This window comes from Pinus tabuliformis, chromosome Q (assembly GCF_031772625.1).
Source record: "Pinus tabuliformis cultivar Carrire ecotype Pingquan chromosome Q, CPIR1, whole genome shotgun sequence".
NCBI lineage: Eukaryota > Viridiplantae > Streptophyta > Pinopsida > Pinales > Pinaceae > Pinus > Pinus tabuliformis.
This window is the reverse complement of record NC_142296.1, coordinates 1,105,175,479-1,105,190,763: the sequence shown is the minus strand read 5'-3', so window position 1 is coordinate 1,105,190,763 and position 15,285 is coordinate 1,105,175,479. Positions and strand designations below refer to the sequence as shown.

Below are 15,285 nucleotides of genomic sequence, written 5' to 3'. Positions count from 1 at the left end.
ATAAAACACTTGGGTGATGTTGAAAATTATAGTTCAAAATTTCAAGTATTAACCACAAAGGGTGGATAACATAAGTGACAAGCATTTATTGGAAACTTACATGGATATATTAAAAGAAGACATTAAACACAAGTTGACTTAAAACATCTTGAAAATGTTATGGAAGCTATGCTACACACAACTCTACCAGTAAATCATATGCAAGAATCAGATATTGATTTGTGCCTCAAAGAGAAACCTTGCATCAACATACTCAAATATTACAAAAGGAAAATGACTATGCTTTGGTTGTAATAAGATAAGATAGGATAAGATAATTATATTTATGTCCAACTAATGACCACAAAGTAGGTCAAAGGGACTGTTGAGTACAATTATGTCCATAAAATGCGAGAGAACCAAACGTCTCCTATAAAAAATACAATGCATGAATATAAAAGGTACATTGCAGGAACATAAGAGACACAATGTATGGAATGCCCTGACGAAGAAGATCTAAGGGCTAACGGGTCTGAGGATCAGATCCATCTCTCCTAACATCTGAGGCTGACTAAAGAGCACTGAAAAAATTCTACAAAGTTTGTTGGCCTGATGAAGGGTTAGTAGGAGGTACAGACTATCCACTAACTCGTTGTTTGGGGGAGTTTCTAGACTGTTAAGGTCTGGAGGACCTAGTCCGTCTCCCAGGGATGGATCTAAGACAATTTAGCTTCTGAGGTCTCGTGTGGCAGGGTGAGGTCCCACGAATCCTCACTTGTCTAGAGTATGGATATGAAATGGTATCAATTGTTCTCTTTGTGCCCCTGTCTGAAGGTGGTACCCTGAAAAACGTCATTATCCTTTGTGTGGGGTCTAGTTTGATGGGAAGATGAATAATATGTGCTCGGAACTTGAGAGCATCCTGCATATATAGCGCCAAACATCTCTGATTAGGATACCTAAAAAAGTTTGCGAGGGTCTGAGAGTCTCTGAACAAGCAATGGAACCTTCCTCTGATATCGTAGTAGATAGGGAATCCAAACATGAAGTGCACCTCGATCTCTACTTCCTGTAAATGACATAACTGGCAGATTTTGTCTTGTCTATCAATCTAGTGGTCTATCTCTACCTGAATTCTATGAGAATCTACTCTGAAGTGGCCTAAAGGAATGTGAAGAGCATGCATCCAGTGGTGAAACATATACTGGGGTCGAATAATGAGTCAATCTCTCAACTCCAAGAAGTGTTCAGCATATAAGGCCATCTTTAAACACAACCCTCCTAGAGGATTGACACAAGTGACCTAGACGAATTGCCTGTAGATGTCCTTCCTGATGATCATGTTCAACTCTTGTCTAGTAGGTAAAAGGTGACTAGGAGCATCCAAGGAATATCAGAAAGGAGGGAGACGAGCCAACTGAAAGCCCACTGAGTCAAGAGATTTGAAACTCATGTAAACCAACATCTAGCCCGGCATGAGGGAGTAGAACGAGCAATAGTCTCAGAAGAGAAATTTGCCAAGTAAGGGTAACGGTCCCTACTCTTTATCGAGTCTGCAAATCCCTGGACATGATGCAAGAATGAGACCAAACTGAACATTGTCTCAAGCTGAAAGGGCTGAGCTTAAAACTTTGCAAGGATGTTGTGCTGAGGTATTATCTGTTTGCATCTAATGGTGTGGCGGAGAAGAAGAGTCTAGACTCTCTGAACTGAAGCCCAATCCGACTCAAGTAAAGACAGTCCCCAAATATCTGAGCCATATAGAACAATGGGATGGATCAAGGTGTCCATGAGGCTCATCTTGAATGAAATGTCCTAGAAGTGATGTCGAAAGCACTGTCTCTCGAGAAGGCATAAGGTTCCATATCCTTTGTTGATCAGAGGCAGAAGCGTTGGTCGCAAATGGAAGCAGGGACCTGAGAATTGCACCCCCAAGTACGTATACGTGTTGGTGATCTCAACCTCCTCCCCTCTGAATAGGAAGTGAAGGTCTGAAGTTTTCTTCACCCCATTGAAGATAATAACCTTGGTTTTACCCAGGTTGACAATCAATTGTTGAAGATCACAAAACAGAGCTAAGGCATCCAACTGCATATGTAATCCTTCTGGAGATGAGGAGAGGAGGACCATGTCATCAACAAAGAGTAGAATAGATATCATGACCTGGTGAAGAAGGCAGCCATCAGTGTCCTGGATATGCTCGTGTAGAAAAGCCTCCAACTCATCAATATAGATCCCAAACAAGGTAGGGGACAATGGAAAACCTTGTTTAACATAGTGCCTCGAATGAAATCATTCATCCCATTAACCATGCGAATACGACCAAGGACGAACTCATATATGTGTGTAATATATGTCAATAGGGTGACCGAGATGCCAATATCTCTGAGTCTCTGGAGTAAGGATTTCCTCGGAACAAAGTCAAAAACTTTCCAAAAATCTACGAAACAACAGTAGACTTTCGAAGAGTGATGTCATGCCTCCTCAATCACCACGCGGAGGGTGAAGATATGGTCAATGGTCTAATGAGATGGTTGAAAACCTGCCTGTCCCCTAGCTCTGAGTTGTCTCTGCTCAAGGTCACTAGAAAGCTTCCTATGTAGAAAAATAGCATACAACTTTGAGAACGTGCGACCCACCATGATCATTCTATAGTTATTGGGATTTGAGTTGGAGCCTAATTTGTGGATCGGATGGATGATGTAGTGTGACCATGCCAGTGAAAACCTTCACAGACTACATGGTTGAAGAGATCAACCAAGTAACTAATCAAAGCACGGAAACCGTGTTTAAAGAACTTTGCTTGGTAGCCTTCCTCATAAGCTACTTTGTTGTTGTTCATCACCCATATCTTTGTCTGAGAATAGGTAAGAGGAAGGGGGTGGGGAGGTAACGTGAACTTGGCCCTACCCCGAAATATCATAAAGGTTGGAAATGTGAGAGAACATGGATGTAGGGTTGAGGTCAAATGGAAGAGGGGAGCATCAGGGAAGGATGGTATGCCAGAATTGTTTAGGGGAGTGGGCAAGTACAACAGAAAGTTCCCGTCTTTTATGAGAGACAAAGGGTCATTTCTTGCGACGAAGGAGATGATGGTAAGAAAATTTGAGGTCAGGGTAGAAGGGTTGAGAGTGGGTGAAAGCATATCGAAGTTCTCGATGTAGAGTCTTGCATTCATCATCGTACCATTTGTTCATGGGGCAAGATCCAACTTTTCAGGAGGTGGAAGTGGAACGAGTGGAGTGAGGGAAGGATTTGAGTGTTGCTTCCCAAATGGAAGATGAAAGATGGGTGTATTTAATGGAAGCAGAATCAAGCAAGGAGAATTGGGTCTCTGATGGGAGCATCTTGCATAGGGTAGAGGAGAAGATGTTAGGGTCACCTTCGTCAAATCAAAAGGTGGTTCGGGGTGGGCCCCAAGGGGAAGGATGGGGTGGAAGGGGAGGGTCAAACTAGAGAGAGAAGGAAAGAAGTGCATGATCAGCAAGGGGGATGGGGGAGACCGAGAGATGGCAAATAAAAGGGAGCAAGTTTTGGCCAGCAAGGATATAATTAACTACACTCGCACCCCCACCATATGGCCAACACATGAAAAAGCAAGTCTGGGAAACAGGGAAGACCATTTAGAATTAACAACTCCTGTGATTCCCCCAACTACAATAGATGCTTACCATAAAATGTTGTGGGCCCCAAATCATTATCTGACATTCGGTGAAGCCCAACTGAATCTGGATTTAGCCCTTGCGTACAAAACACATCCTCTGATCGATTATGTAGAAGGATCTGGAGATCTCTAGTACGAGCATTGAAGTGACCTAGGAGGATGACTTCCCCAACAATAGAGTATTGGGTGATGTCGGTGTACAAGTCTATAAAGGGATCCCCATTTGAGACATTATGGATGGAAAATGGTGAAGAGGCTGGGGGAAAGTAATAGACTACAATGTAGATGTCCCTTGGATGAGAGCCTCTGACACTAATATGAATCCACATAAACCTAGCAAACTCCTCTTTGACTACCACATATGCCCTGTTCCGGAGTGAGTCACTAGCCAAACAAGCAACTCCACCTGATCCTCTGAACCCTCCTTAGCTCCTTGTGTCCTACCTGCAGACTGAGAACCAATGGTAACATGTGATATATGGGAGAGGTCGAATAGGCTTGTAAGAGTCTCAGTCACAAAGAGGATGTTCGCTGATTCGAGAACGTCACGATGACTGAAAAGATCCGTTACCATTCCAACAATGGATAAAGATGTATGTACCCTATCGTCTCCCCAAGCGATCCCATCATTTGGAACTTCCAATTTGGGGTTCCCACCTAGGTAGGAAGGAGTCCCGAATGACTACCCGAAGATTCCTGATAACTACCCATTTCCCTGCCTGTCGTGCTGCCATAACCTAGGGTTGTTTAAGTTCCACAACCTATGCTCGAGTGAGTTCCTCATCCAAGAAAATCCTGCTGGGGAGAGAAAACAACTTCCACTTAGCCTTGAGGGCGCGGAGTCGATCGAATGCAGTCTGAAACCTAAGGAGGAGAGTGGAGTCATAGCCTAGCCAGGCTCTATCTAGAGCTATATCAAGAAGGCTAAGGGTATACTGAAGGAACCTAGCCCTCACTTCCATAAGATCTGGAGAGGAGTGAGGTAAGGGGAGACCTCTCACCTTGAGATTCAATTCTCTCGCTCGTCTGGTGTGTTCTTCCACAAGTTTTGCTTGCACCACCTCCTCAACTGCTACAAGAGGGGTAGGAGTTTTATCCTTTGCCCGAACCACCTGTGCCTAAGAATTGATCTGTGTCTCAGTTTCTTGTTTGAAGGTGGCCTGTTGGGATTGTATTTCTTCCTACTTGCTTTTAAGGTCGAGAATTTTTGCATGCAGTGTATCATTTGGAAGATGGAGATTTTCCTGCTCTTTTCTTTCATGTAATGTCTTCTTAAGCGATAAATTATCCCCTTCCACCTCAAACTCTGGTAGAGAGGGTGTGTGTATTTCATAACGGAGCTTTTTGTTTTCAGTTTCCAGAAATTCCATTTTCTGCAAAATTTGTTTTACTTGGGTTGTCCAAAATGAAAAATTCGACTCCATGGTTTTTTCATGGACCCTAGTTTCAAGCTCTTGACCTTCAGCCACTGTTACTGCGAGTTCAGGCAAAGTTGGAGGCTATGACAAGATTTCAAGGATTTGGTTAATGTCCATGTGTAGGTCCATCAAAAGTACTATGAAAATACTGCACAAACATGGACTGTAACTTTAGTTGTTATACAGTTAATTCGCCAAACACTTAGCATGCATCCTCTCTTCCTTTCCTGGTTTGCGCCTTTGTTTTTGTTGTCTGCAGTCGATGCCTAGAACTCGACAAAATAATTATTTCCTTTTGTTTGATGTTTCAGTAGTCTCTGCCTTATGACACCACTTTTCAGATGTTGCTAGACCTGCAACGAAAACCTTCTTGTAGTTTTTACAATAGGTATTTCTTGAAGGATTTTCCTAGCAATGGTTCACCTAGAGTCAATAACCTGTATCTTCTGTGTAGGAACACGAATATATTAAAACTGGGCGATTATGGCTTATGACTTTATAATGTATGCTACCTGTTATTTCCCTTTAGATTTACTTTGCATTGGACAAAAATCTGAATCAGAATCTTGAACTTCCAGAGGTCCAAAGCCTAAATGTGGTCTAGATCAGATTCTTGCTCATCCACAATGCAAAAGACTCTGCATTGCTTTCAACTTTTCGGATTCTTTTCGGCTTGGAATGGAATGGTCACCAATTCCTTTTGGGCAAAGGAATTTGGAAAAGATGGGTTACCTGCGAAGAGACGCCGAAGGGAAAATTCTCGTGATAAAAATAGCCAAAGATATTAGCAACCTATGAGATCGCCTCCGTCGCCATATAAGATTCTTCCTTGCCTACAATTTTGAGAAAATCTTCTTAATTTTGTGTTTCTTAATTCTGTGTCAATCAAGTAGTGTAATAACAAATGGTTAAAAGGGCATAAATACTAAGAAACAAAATTGTTCATTTTGGAAAATAACTATGAGAGGGAAATAGAGGCATCTACACAAATGGCTAAAGAACTTTTGAACTTGAAAGAGCAAGAAAAATGTGTAGAAATTTTGCACAACATGGATCCATATAGGTGTGAAATGTCTATTTATGCATTGGTAGGTTGGTCAACACCTGAACCCTTAAGATTGTAGGATACATTTAGAAGCAAAAGGTCATAGCGTTCAATGATTCAAGTAGTGCCCTCAAATGTTTTGCGTATCAAGTGATAAAGTTTCAAGTTTTTGTTGTTAATGGAGGGAATAGTTAAGAACATTGGATATAAATTTTATAAACTTAATGAATTATTGATGAGATTTGAATCAGGAAGAATTCAATATGAACTTAAAAGGTTAAAATCTGCAGCTAAGTCACCAACTCTTAGAATGGAAAAGCTCCTAGAAAAGGGTAATAATGGATTTATGGTTAGACTTTATTTTATTGAAGTGAAGCACGAAGATAAAAATATTCCAAAGAAATTAAAATTCACTATAGAAAATCACCATAAGGTTTTACAAGAAATTCCTAAGGGATTACCTCCATCTAGTGACCATGGACATCAAATTGAAATAATATCTAGAAGCACTACCCATAATAAAAGGCCTTATAGATATCTACATTAGTAAAAGAAGAATGAGAAAAATGTACAAGACATGCTAGATATACGTATTATTTAGTCCTAACTCTAAATCATTATTAGTACATTAGTTGTGGTTGGGCTAGCTTAATGGTTGGTTGCATCATGCTCACTTTATCTCCTATATATAATAAGGCAGATTCATTTGTATGGTCATCTTTTCTTTATGCATTGAATTTATTATTAAAGGTAGGTTGCACCCTTGAAGTGACTTCTTATCATAGTTTTAAAAACTGGAATCGGTGACCAGACCGGTCCACCTAATAAATCGGGTTTCAAACTGGAACTGATCAAGCCACCTAATAAATCGGGTTTCAAATTGGAACTGATCAAACAAGGACTGATTAGATCTCAATGAATCAGTAAAAAAAAAAAAACAACAACAACAACAACAACAAAACAACAAAAAAAACAAAAAACATGAAATAATTATTCTTTATTGAAAAAACTATTTTTAAGACTTAAAACCATGATTCCAAACCAATAGACACAAAACATGTAAAGTTTGCTCATATATATAGAGTTCAAAAACAAAGCCTACAAACTGTGGGGCCATTGGCCTATTATAAATCTACATATATGATATTAGTGTTCAACATTATCATGATCAACTCAAATGGTTGAGTCTCGACTCCCAAACTTTGCAACTACTTGAGTCACAAACTTCTCTATTGGTTCAGTGACTTGAGTCTCGAACTTCTAAAGGCATTCTGCCCTAATATGTCCTATTACTTCATTTGTTGTCCACATGGATTTACATGGCCTCCTATACCAGCCAAGTGTTGCTTGAACCTGTTAGTACCCCCTCTTGCAATAGATTGTTGGCAATATTTGCATATCATTTTATCATCAATCATATCACAATGATCCCATGGAGTATCCTTGGCTTTCAGAGGCATGATGACTACTACTTAGCTCAAACTCTCTATTGTTCCACTACTCCATCAAAAACTCAACACTCTCCAAGTTCTCAATCAAACTCACAAAAACTCCAAATGAGATGCGTGAGACAAATGAGAGGGGTAAGCTCATTTTAAAGGCTTGGAGAGTGTGTTTTTGGAGGGAAACATCCCTTATTTTTCCTCCAAAACACCCTAGAACCTTCCTAAACTGCACTATGTGGGTCCGTCGCGGCCTTGGCAATGAACTAACTGACTGGTTTAGGACGGAACCGACTGGTTTGACCATAAACCAGTCAGTCTTATCTATCCGATTTTTGTGAATTTCAGACAAAGAGGAGGCATAAACCCAATTTTTCTGCCATTTGACCCAGCTGACCAATGAACTGGTCAGTCTGACCGTTTTCCAGTTCAAGTAGACCGGTTTTTAAAACACTACTTATTCATTGACACATTTCTTTCTATTCTTATGACTATCAATTAACTATAGTCAACCATAATTAATTATGATCTGCTTACTTTAACACCACCTTTCTCAAATCATCAACTAACATAAACACACAACATACTTGATAAATAAATTTATATGTATATTGAAGATTTTATATATGCTCGAAGAAAAAAAATAAAAAATAAAAAATAAATATTAAATTTAACTTTACTCACTTAAAAAGGAATAAAAAAAAAATTAACTTAATTAAATAAAACTTTAAACTTTACAAAACCATACCCACTATATTGATTATAACCTTACTAGGAAAAATGTATCTTATAACCCACCCTTCATTATGGTGGAGTGAAATAGTATAGGATTTATCATGCAAAAAGACCTTCCCACCGAAGTTAACCATAGGCTAGGATGTACCTTATAACCCACCCACGCACCATTATGTTCAAGTAAAATATAAAAAACCGTTATACACAAGGAGTGGTTGGAGTAAAACAAGGAGAGGACTTACATGCAAAGAGGGATTTAAAAAGACCTCCTTAGTTAATTTGACCATAGGCTAGGATGTACCTTATAACCCACCCACCATTATGTTCAAGTAAAATATAATCAACCGTTATACACAAGAAGTGGTTGTTGTAGTACACCAATGAATATAATATATATATATCAAACACATTTTCTTATGCTTATTAAATAGAATTTGAATTTCGAAATCATTTAAGAGGGCTGGCGTGAAGGTATCATTCAGGAATTTTGCTCTGTCATCCACTTTCATCATTTTACATCACATAAAGAAACTGGGGGATTACGTGTTGAGATCGCCTTATTTACAGGACTTTAGTCGCATCATTTATTTTTGCGATATTTGAGGAGCACTTTCTTTTTTATTTGATTTGCTTTGCATGACGAGATCTTTTTCAAATTGTTTTATTCGGTTATCTATAGTAAACTGGCAGGCAGAACAAAGAGTAATAATTTTATTAGGTAGTTTGCGCACTTCAAAAATGGCTCTGCAGTTATCTGGATTAAACGAGTAAATAGCAGTTTTTTATTCAATTGTTTGTACAGTTCAAAAATGGCTCTGTCAAAAAAGTTATGGGCATCGACACTCCGGTCACTAATGTCACTGACAAACTAAATTTATTTGTTCTTTAGCAAAAGGGGATGCAATTGTGCAACCGGAAAAAAGTTTGCAGGGCAGGAAGAGACACAACAGAATGTTTTTCGATACAGAATCTTCCAAAAATGGGCATACAACAACAATACAAAACACTGGTTGAATTACTTGTAAATCTATTTTAAACACTATAATTTCAGAAGTCGGAATTGATCATAGAATTTGTTTTTCTGCATGTTGTCATTTTTTTTCTACACTATGGGTGTATGGGTGAAACTTCCAGAAATTTAAAATGAAATTACTTACAAATCTATTCCAAACACTAAAATTCCAGAGACCAAAATTAATAATGAAACTTACTTTCTACATATTACTTGTATCCTCCTACACTACCAACTTCAACTTATAATTACCCCTCCAAAAATTTAAACACAGTCAAACTACCAAACACTATACCAAATCTTAATGTTATGAATACCCTGGTTGAGTCCAGGCTTGTAAAAACCCCACATCACATGGCTCACCAACCAGAGCCCCACCAGTGATGAAAACAGCGAGAGAACAGTCAGCCACAAAATTCAACGGGAGAAGCTGTGGGAAGTATCCGGTGATGAGAATCTCCAGCACCCGTGATTGGTGCAGATATGGAATAATTTAGGTTTGAATGGATATGGTATTATTTTTTATTCTACGGCAAAAGTCTCCATCCTACGGCATAACTTTCGGCGCTATGAATTTGGTCCATCAACGAAATCGAAGTGTGTTGGAATCAAGATCGCAAAACAAAAAAGTCTGAAAACAACAATCCCTCGCTATCAAAATTGCAATTAGTCGGCAAGGAACCGAACCTAACCTTTTCTTGTGGGATTCAAACATCACCTCCGTGCTCTGGTTTTTGTTTTGTACAATATTATGCCAGATGATACACTAGTGCGCCTCCATGCACTCGGTGCTTGTTCCACTTCGGCATGTCGCTGTTTGTCCTTTAATGCCCAACTACCCATATGGCATCTTCTTTCCTATGCTTTCGCTTGGTTCCAAAGTCCAACCATCTTGTCCATATTTCAACACCTCTACTGTTACTGTTTTGTATGACGCCTGCTGATGTCCAACAACCTACAGCGAATTTTTCGTGTGTTTTAACAGAGAAACTGCACAGCAATTTAAAACTTGAAATCATTGCAAGACAGTATAACCAAAAAAGATCAACCATGGATCTCAAACTATACAATACTTTCCTAATCGTTGATTCATGCATCAGAAACGCTAAAAAATTCATAAACTCACTGAGATTCTACGAAGAAATTGTACATAGGGTTTTTTTCATCATTTTCAAATTTGGAGTACAGTGTTGTTGAGCTGGAACATAATTCAAATACTCAGCTAATTATTGTATTCCAGGTGGGAATGCCCAAACCCTATGTTTCTCTCTCTGCGCACAGGGTCATGTCAGAATTTGCCCGAGAAGACCCTTTTACTAACCATGCCACTAGAGAAAACAAACTATTTAAAAATTGTCATATCGTGGTCATCTTTCTTCAACGATTTTCAACTCTTACTGTTCATCCCAATTTTCTGCAGGATTGCAGTCATATCTGTGCTTCATTTTCCAGTCCAAAGCCTGGCAAGCCCGGGAGCAATAATGCACAGACCCACATGCAGAACATCTCCTAAATTCATGTTTTCTGGTCTCTGGCCTCCCGCATTGAGAATGAGAGCAGAGTCTTAACCCCTGTGCCGGCGGATGCAATGCAAACCATTCTACCAGGAATGCGTTTATTGCATGAAAATTTGCAGGCGATGCTGCGCTGCACCCAAAATCGCTTTGTGATGCGATTCTCCGATTTCCGCGACGGCGATCATGGCGGCTGCTCGTTGAGCTCCCGTTCTTGCTGGGGTTTAACTCGCCTGGATTCCGTCCATCTGAAAGAGCGTAATCGAAACCGTGCATGCAGCAATACGCTTCTCTGGCAGCCGCTGCCTCTCTTGCATTTGCTTCTAGAAGCAATTTCCGTCCCTCTTCGGTATTCTTTTTAACGCCATACCCGTCCTGCAAACAGTGGCCAAGCTCTCTCATCGCATCTAAGTGTCCTATAGCGGCAGCCTTGGCACATAGAACGACTCCAGCCTTTAGGACTTTGTCCTTTCTGAATCCTCCGCTTCCATTGAATTTTATAACGGCCAGAGAATACAGGGCGCATGGGTGCGATGCAATTGCTGCTTCGGCCATTAAACCTAAGCCCGATCCTCTGTTCATCAGGCAATAGAATCGAATCTGCGCCAGCAAAGAGATATAAGTCCTAGAATACTAAGGTTTTAATTCAAAGAAGCGCTAGGGGCTCATTCAAGGTGTCGACGCTAAGGCTCATTCAAGTTGTACTTACCATGCCAAGCATGTAACAGGCTTCTCGATTGCCTGCGTCGGCACAAAGTTTCAAAAATTTGTCTGAATCTTCGTTCCATTTTGAAGCCTTTACAGTGAGGGCTGCCATGGACGCCTGGCTAAGAACCTTTCGATTGGATGCTGCCGAACAGAATCTTTTACATCTGTTACACATCATACAGTTATCAAGAAATGAAACACGGTTATCAAGAACTAAAACTAATATTTGAAAAGCATTAGTTTCTGAAAACCTATTTCATTCTTTTTGAGCCTGTGAAGCTCGGTCCGCACCGGCTGCTTAAGAAAATACTACCAAAACGAGACGAAAAACACAAAAAATACGTGAAAAAAACCTCCAGTTGAGGAGAGTTACAATACACGCACGTCATTTTTGCATTTGCGAGATCGGCTGGAGAGTTAGCTGAAGTGCTGAGGGCGGCCATTATCGAAATCAGGAGATCGTCATGAAGAACATCAAACGGATTCTCGAAAGCGTCATTTCCTTTCGAACTAGCTCCAGTTGACATCAATCGTCTCTTCTGTCTGCACGATCCCGCAGCGAAGGCGATTGCTTCATCAGGAGACGGATAGCATGCTCTTCTGGTACGCATCTTGTTCAATCAGAGCTTCAGAAAAAAATATTCAAGATCCTGACAGCAGCAGGCGAGAGGGAAACAAGGACGCCAGCTACGGACCGTCGTTACTTAATGCACTGTGCTATCAGAGGCAGGCCAAATTCAGAGCACTCCAGAAATCATCAATGCTTATGAGAAAACGGAGATTCATCGAACGCGTAACTGCTGTAGCATAAGTGTAAAACGAGCAGTCTAACCACCGCCCAGGGAATCAAAAGGGAAATACGACAGCAAGAATTGATTCCTCTGCTTTGATGTCACGCAGAATTCGTTCTGCAAACGCTGAAATTCCAGCGGCCTGGCCTGTGATCACGAGCGCATTGAATGGACGGTAAATGCACAACATATGTGTTGATTCTGTGTTGAAAGTTGTGCCGCACATTCTAACTAACAACCCTAGCACCGTAAGAAACACGCCGACGCCTTCTACGAAACCCTGGCTCGTGACACCAAAGTTTTCTGGTGAGAATGGTAGGTGTTTGACATTACCCTAAAAGATCACGAACCTGAGGCTCTCTTACTCTAAACCTTCAAGCCCTGCGAAGAACGAGTAGAGAAATTGAAGGTCAATCCGTTATAACGATTTGTTCACTAAAAGCTAAATTAGCAAAACGACAGCTAGCTTAAAGGAAACTCTATCTTTAGATTTTTTAAAGCGTTTAAAAGGAAAGGTGATAGCGCCTAAGCCAACCGTTTTCGGAGGGCATTTCTAACCATGGCAAAGATCAGAGCGAATCGGAGCCATTGCCTTTTCTAGATCGACGACAATGCGAGCATTCTGAACAAAAGTAGAAAAAATTAAAAGCAACAAAGCAAAACGGCGAGAAACATGAAAATAATTTATTCAAAGACAGGCAAAACGTGAGAATAAAGCTAGATCAGTGCATCGACGCAAGAATCTACCATTCTGGACCGGGCAGTTTTTCTCGTGAAGAATCAAAAGGCCTGATCAAGTTTTCCAATGACAAAATCGGCTATTTTAAGCCGATACGCCAAACAAACTATCGTTCAAACGCGCAAACAAAGCTTGAACAGGAGAAGGTAACAAAGCAACTTAAAAGATCCAAGAAAATAAAAGGCCGCTTCAGCTAAACGCCGCATATTGCACGATCGAAAAAGATAAAAATGCAGCACGCCTAAAAGGCCGTAGCACGGAGGCAGAGGGTTTAAGCCGACGAACTTCAAACCGCCTCACCCCTGCGGCCGTCTGAGAAAACCCAAGCCCCCTCCCCGCCCTAAAAGAAACAACCTGAACTTTCACACTTACTTAACTATAACTGAATTCAACAAATAAATAGCAATAAAATGTGTCCACAAAAATCGGCGATGAAATCAAATTATCTCCAATAACAATGAAAACGAAATCCGATCTTACGCCGAAACATTCTCCATTCAATTTTTCTTAAAAAAGGCCGTTCTAAACGGCCATCGGCAGCCGAGCAAATTCAAACACTGCAACCGGTCAAAATCCATTCAAAAAAAGCGGAAAACCAAAACACAACACCTCAAAGATCCAAATACCCTACCTAAAAATACAGAAAAAACAGTTCAACATTAAAAGCAATCTCAGTTCGTCATCAAGAAACAGCGAACCAAACCAAACCCTAAATCAAAATACCTGAAGACCAGCGGCGGCCATAACCAAAATCTGGGAAAGAAAGATCCCCGCGAGACCCAGCATCCAAACTCGCAGAGAAAAACCCGCTGCAATCACCAACACACACACAAAGAAATCAATCATAATACCCTCCTCAGCAAAAGCAAACTGAGCGCAGACCAATCGACGGCCATTTATCTTGCCCGAGAACACGAGTACTATCCTTACCGTCCGATCCCTGCCATGCCGTCAGTTGACTGTTATTACCAGTACAGCATCTCCGTCCCCCGTTCCGTTCACTAAACGTAATAGAAATGCGTGCAGTGGTCAAAGCCAAAAGAGATGCGGTCAAAACCCAGCGCAGATCCCAAACGCCGTTGCGGTCCCAAACGTCCCGTCCGTTGGTCGGGCAGGCTGTCGGTCAGTAGGGAACATGCGGGCCCATTCACCGGCCTCTAATTATGAATAAAATAATAGCATTACACATGTATAAATGTATGAATTTGATTTCCCTAATTTGTGATTGGGAGAATATAAGGAGCGCCTCGAAATGCCACACACTTCGTTCCCATAAGATAGCGACCTGACGCTGACAGCTCGGGTCAGCTTTTCGTTGACTGATCCCTTTAAATTAATGAGGCAAAGTAACAATCAAATACCAGCATTATTCGTACCAAAAGTATTGCAATTATGCAATTATTCGAGTGGCGTGGGTGTTGGGGTAAGGGTAAGGGTAAGGTTAGGGGTAGGGTAGGGTAGGGTAGTGTGACTTACCCATTGTGACACCCTAACCCCACAACCACACCACCCCATCAATTTTTTTTCTTTCTAGTAAATTGTATTTGTTCGATTCTTGTAAGTCAAATCATTCACTTGTCTAGGATTACATTGATATGATCTGATCCCGTGGGCACATGTAGGTCTTCACTTTAGGGAACAAAGTGCACGATGGCCTAGAAATCCTAGATATGGCGGGTTTAGGTTTTTGGTCTGGACCAAGCCTTTGATGACAAAGATTACCCTAAGAACAAAGTGGGGTAGTGGGGTTGGGGTTGGGGTAGGGGTAGGGGTAGGGTTAGGGTTAAGGGTTAGGTTCGAGTTGAGTGATCCATTTGTTTAGGTCTCTTACAATCTTCTTACTTTACTAGTGGGTGGACTAGTTGGAATCTCTGCAATCAACCTTTGTTTAGTTGGATTCCATCTTTTTGTCAAAGAATCTAAGGCACTCGAGGGGGAGGGGGCCCTCTTCCCAACCCCTTTCTCTCCTTCTGAATAAAGTCCACCTTCGCCCTTGGATTTTTATGATGTGGATCCATCTTAGGGTTGGGATTTGACATATAATGGGTATGTGTAAAGTGGACAATGCACTACAACCAACCCAAAGTATTATGTGAGATGACTCACCAAGTAAATGACACCGACTTCACAGTAGACCCTTTTGTCTCATTATGTATTTCAAAGGATTAGCTCAATGTCTTAGTTAGATGAGAATAATTTTGCCATTGCTAATATGATTTCCATGCACTTTAATGATGG

The 15,285-nt window shown here is 40.8% G+C and overlaps 1 protein-coding gene across 1 annotated transcript; it reads right to left on the bottom strand.

The window, feature by feature from the left end:
• Nucleotides 1-10,426: 10,426 nt before the first annotated feature.
• On the bottom strand, nt 10,427-13,928 carry LOC149223367 (F-box protein At5g50450-like). The gene is made up of 4 exons (XM_089385819.1): nt 13,771-13,928; nt 11,902-12,689; nt 11,519-11,681; nt 10,427-11,409 (listed from the first exon to the last, which is right to left on the bottom strand). Exons 2-4 carry the CDS (start codon nt 12,126-12,128, stop codon nt 10,690-10,692), a joined length of 1,110 nt encoding a protein of 369 aa, XP_089241945.1. The 5' UTR covers nt 12,129-12,689; nt 13,771-13,928; the 3' UTR covers nt 10,427-10,689.
• Nucleotides 13,929-15,285: the final 1,357 nt, after the last annotated feature.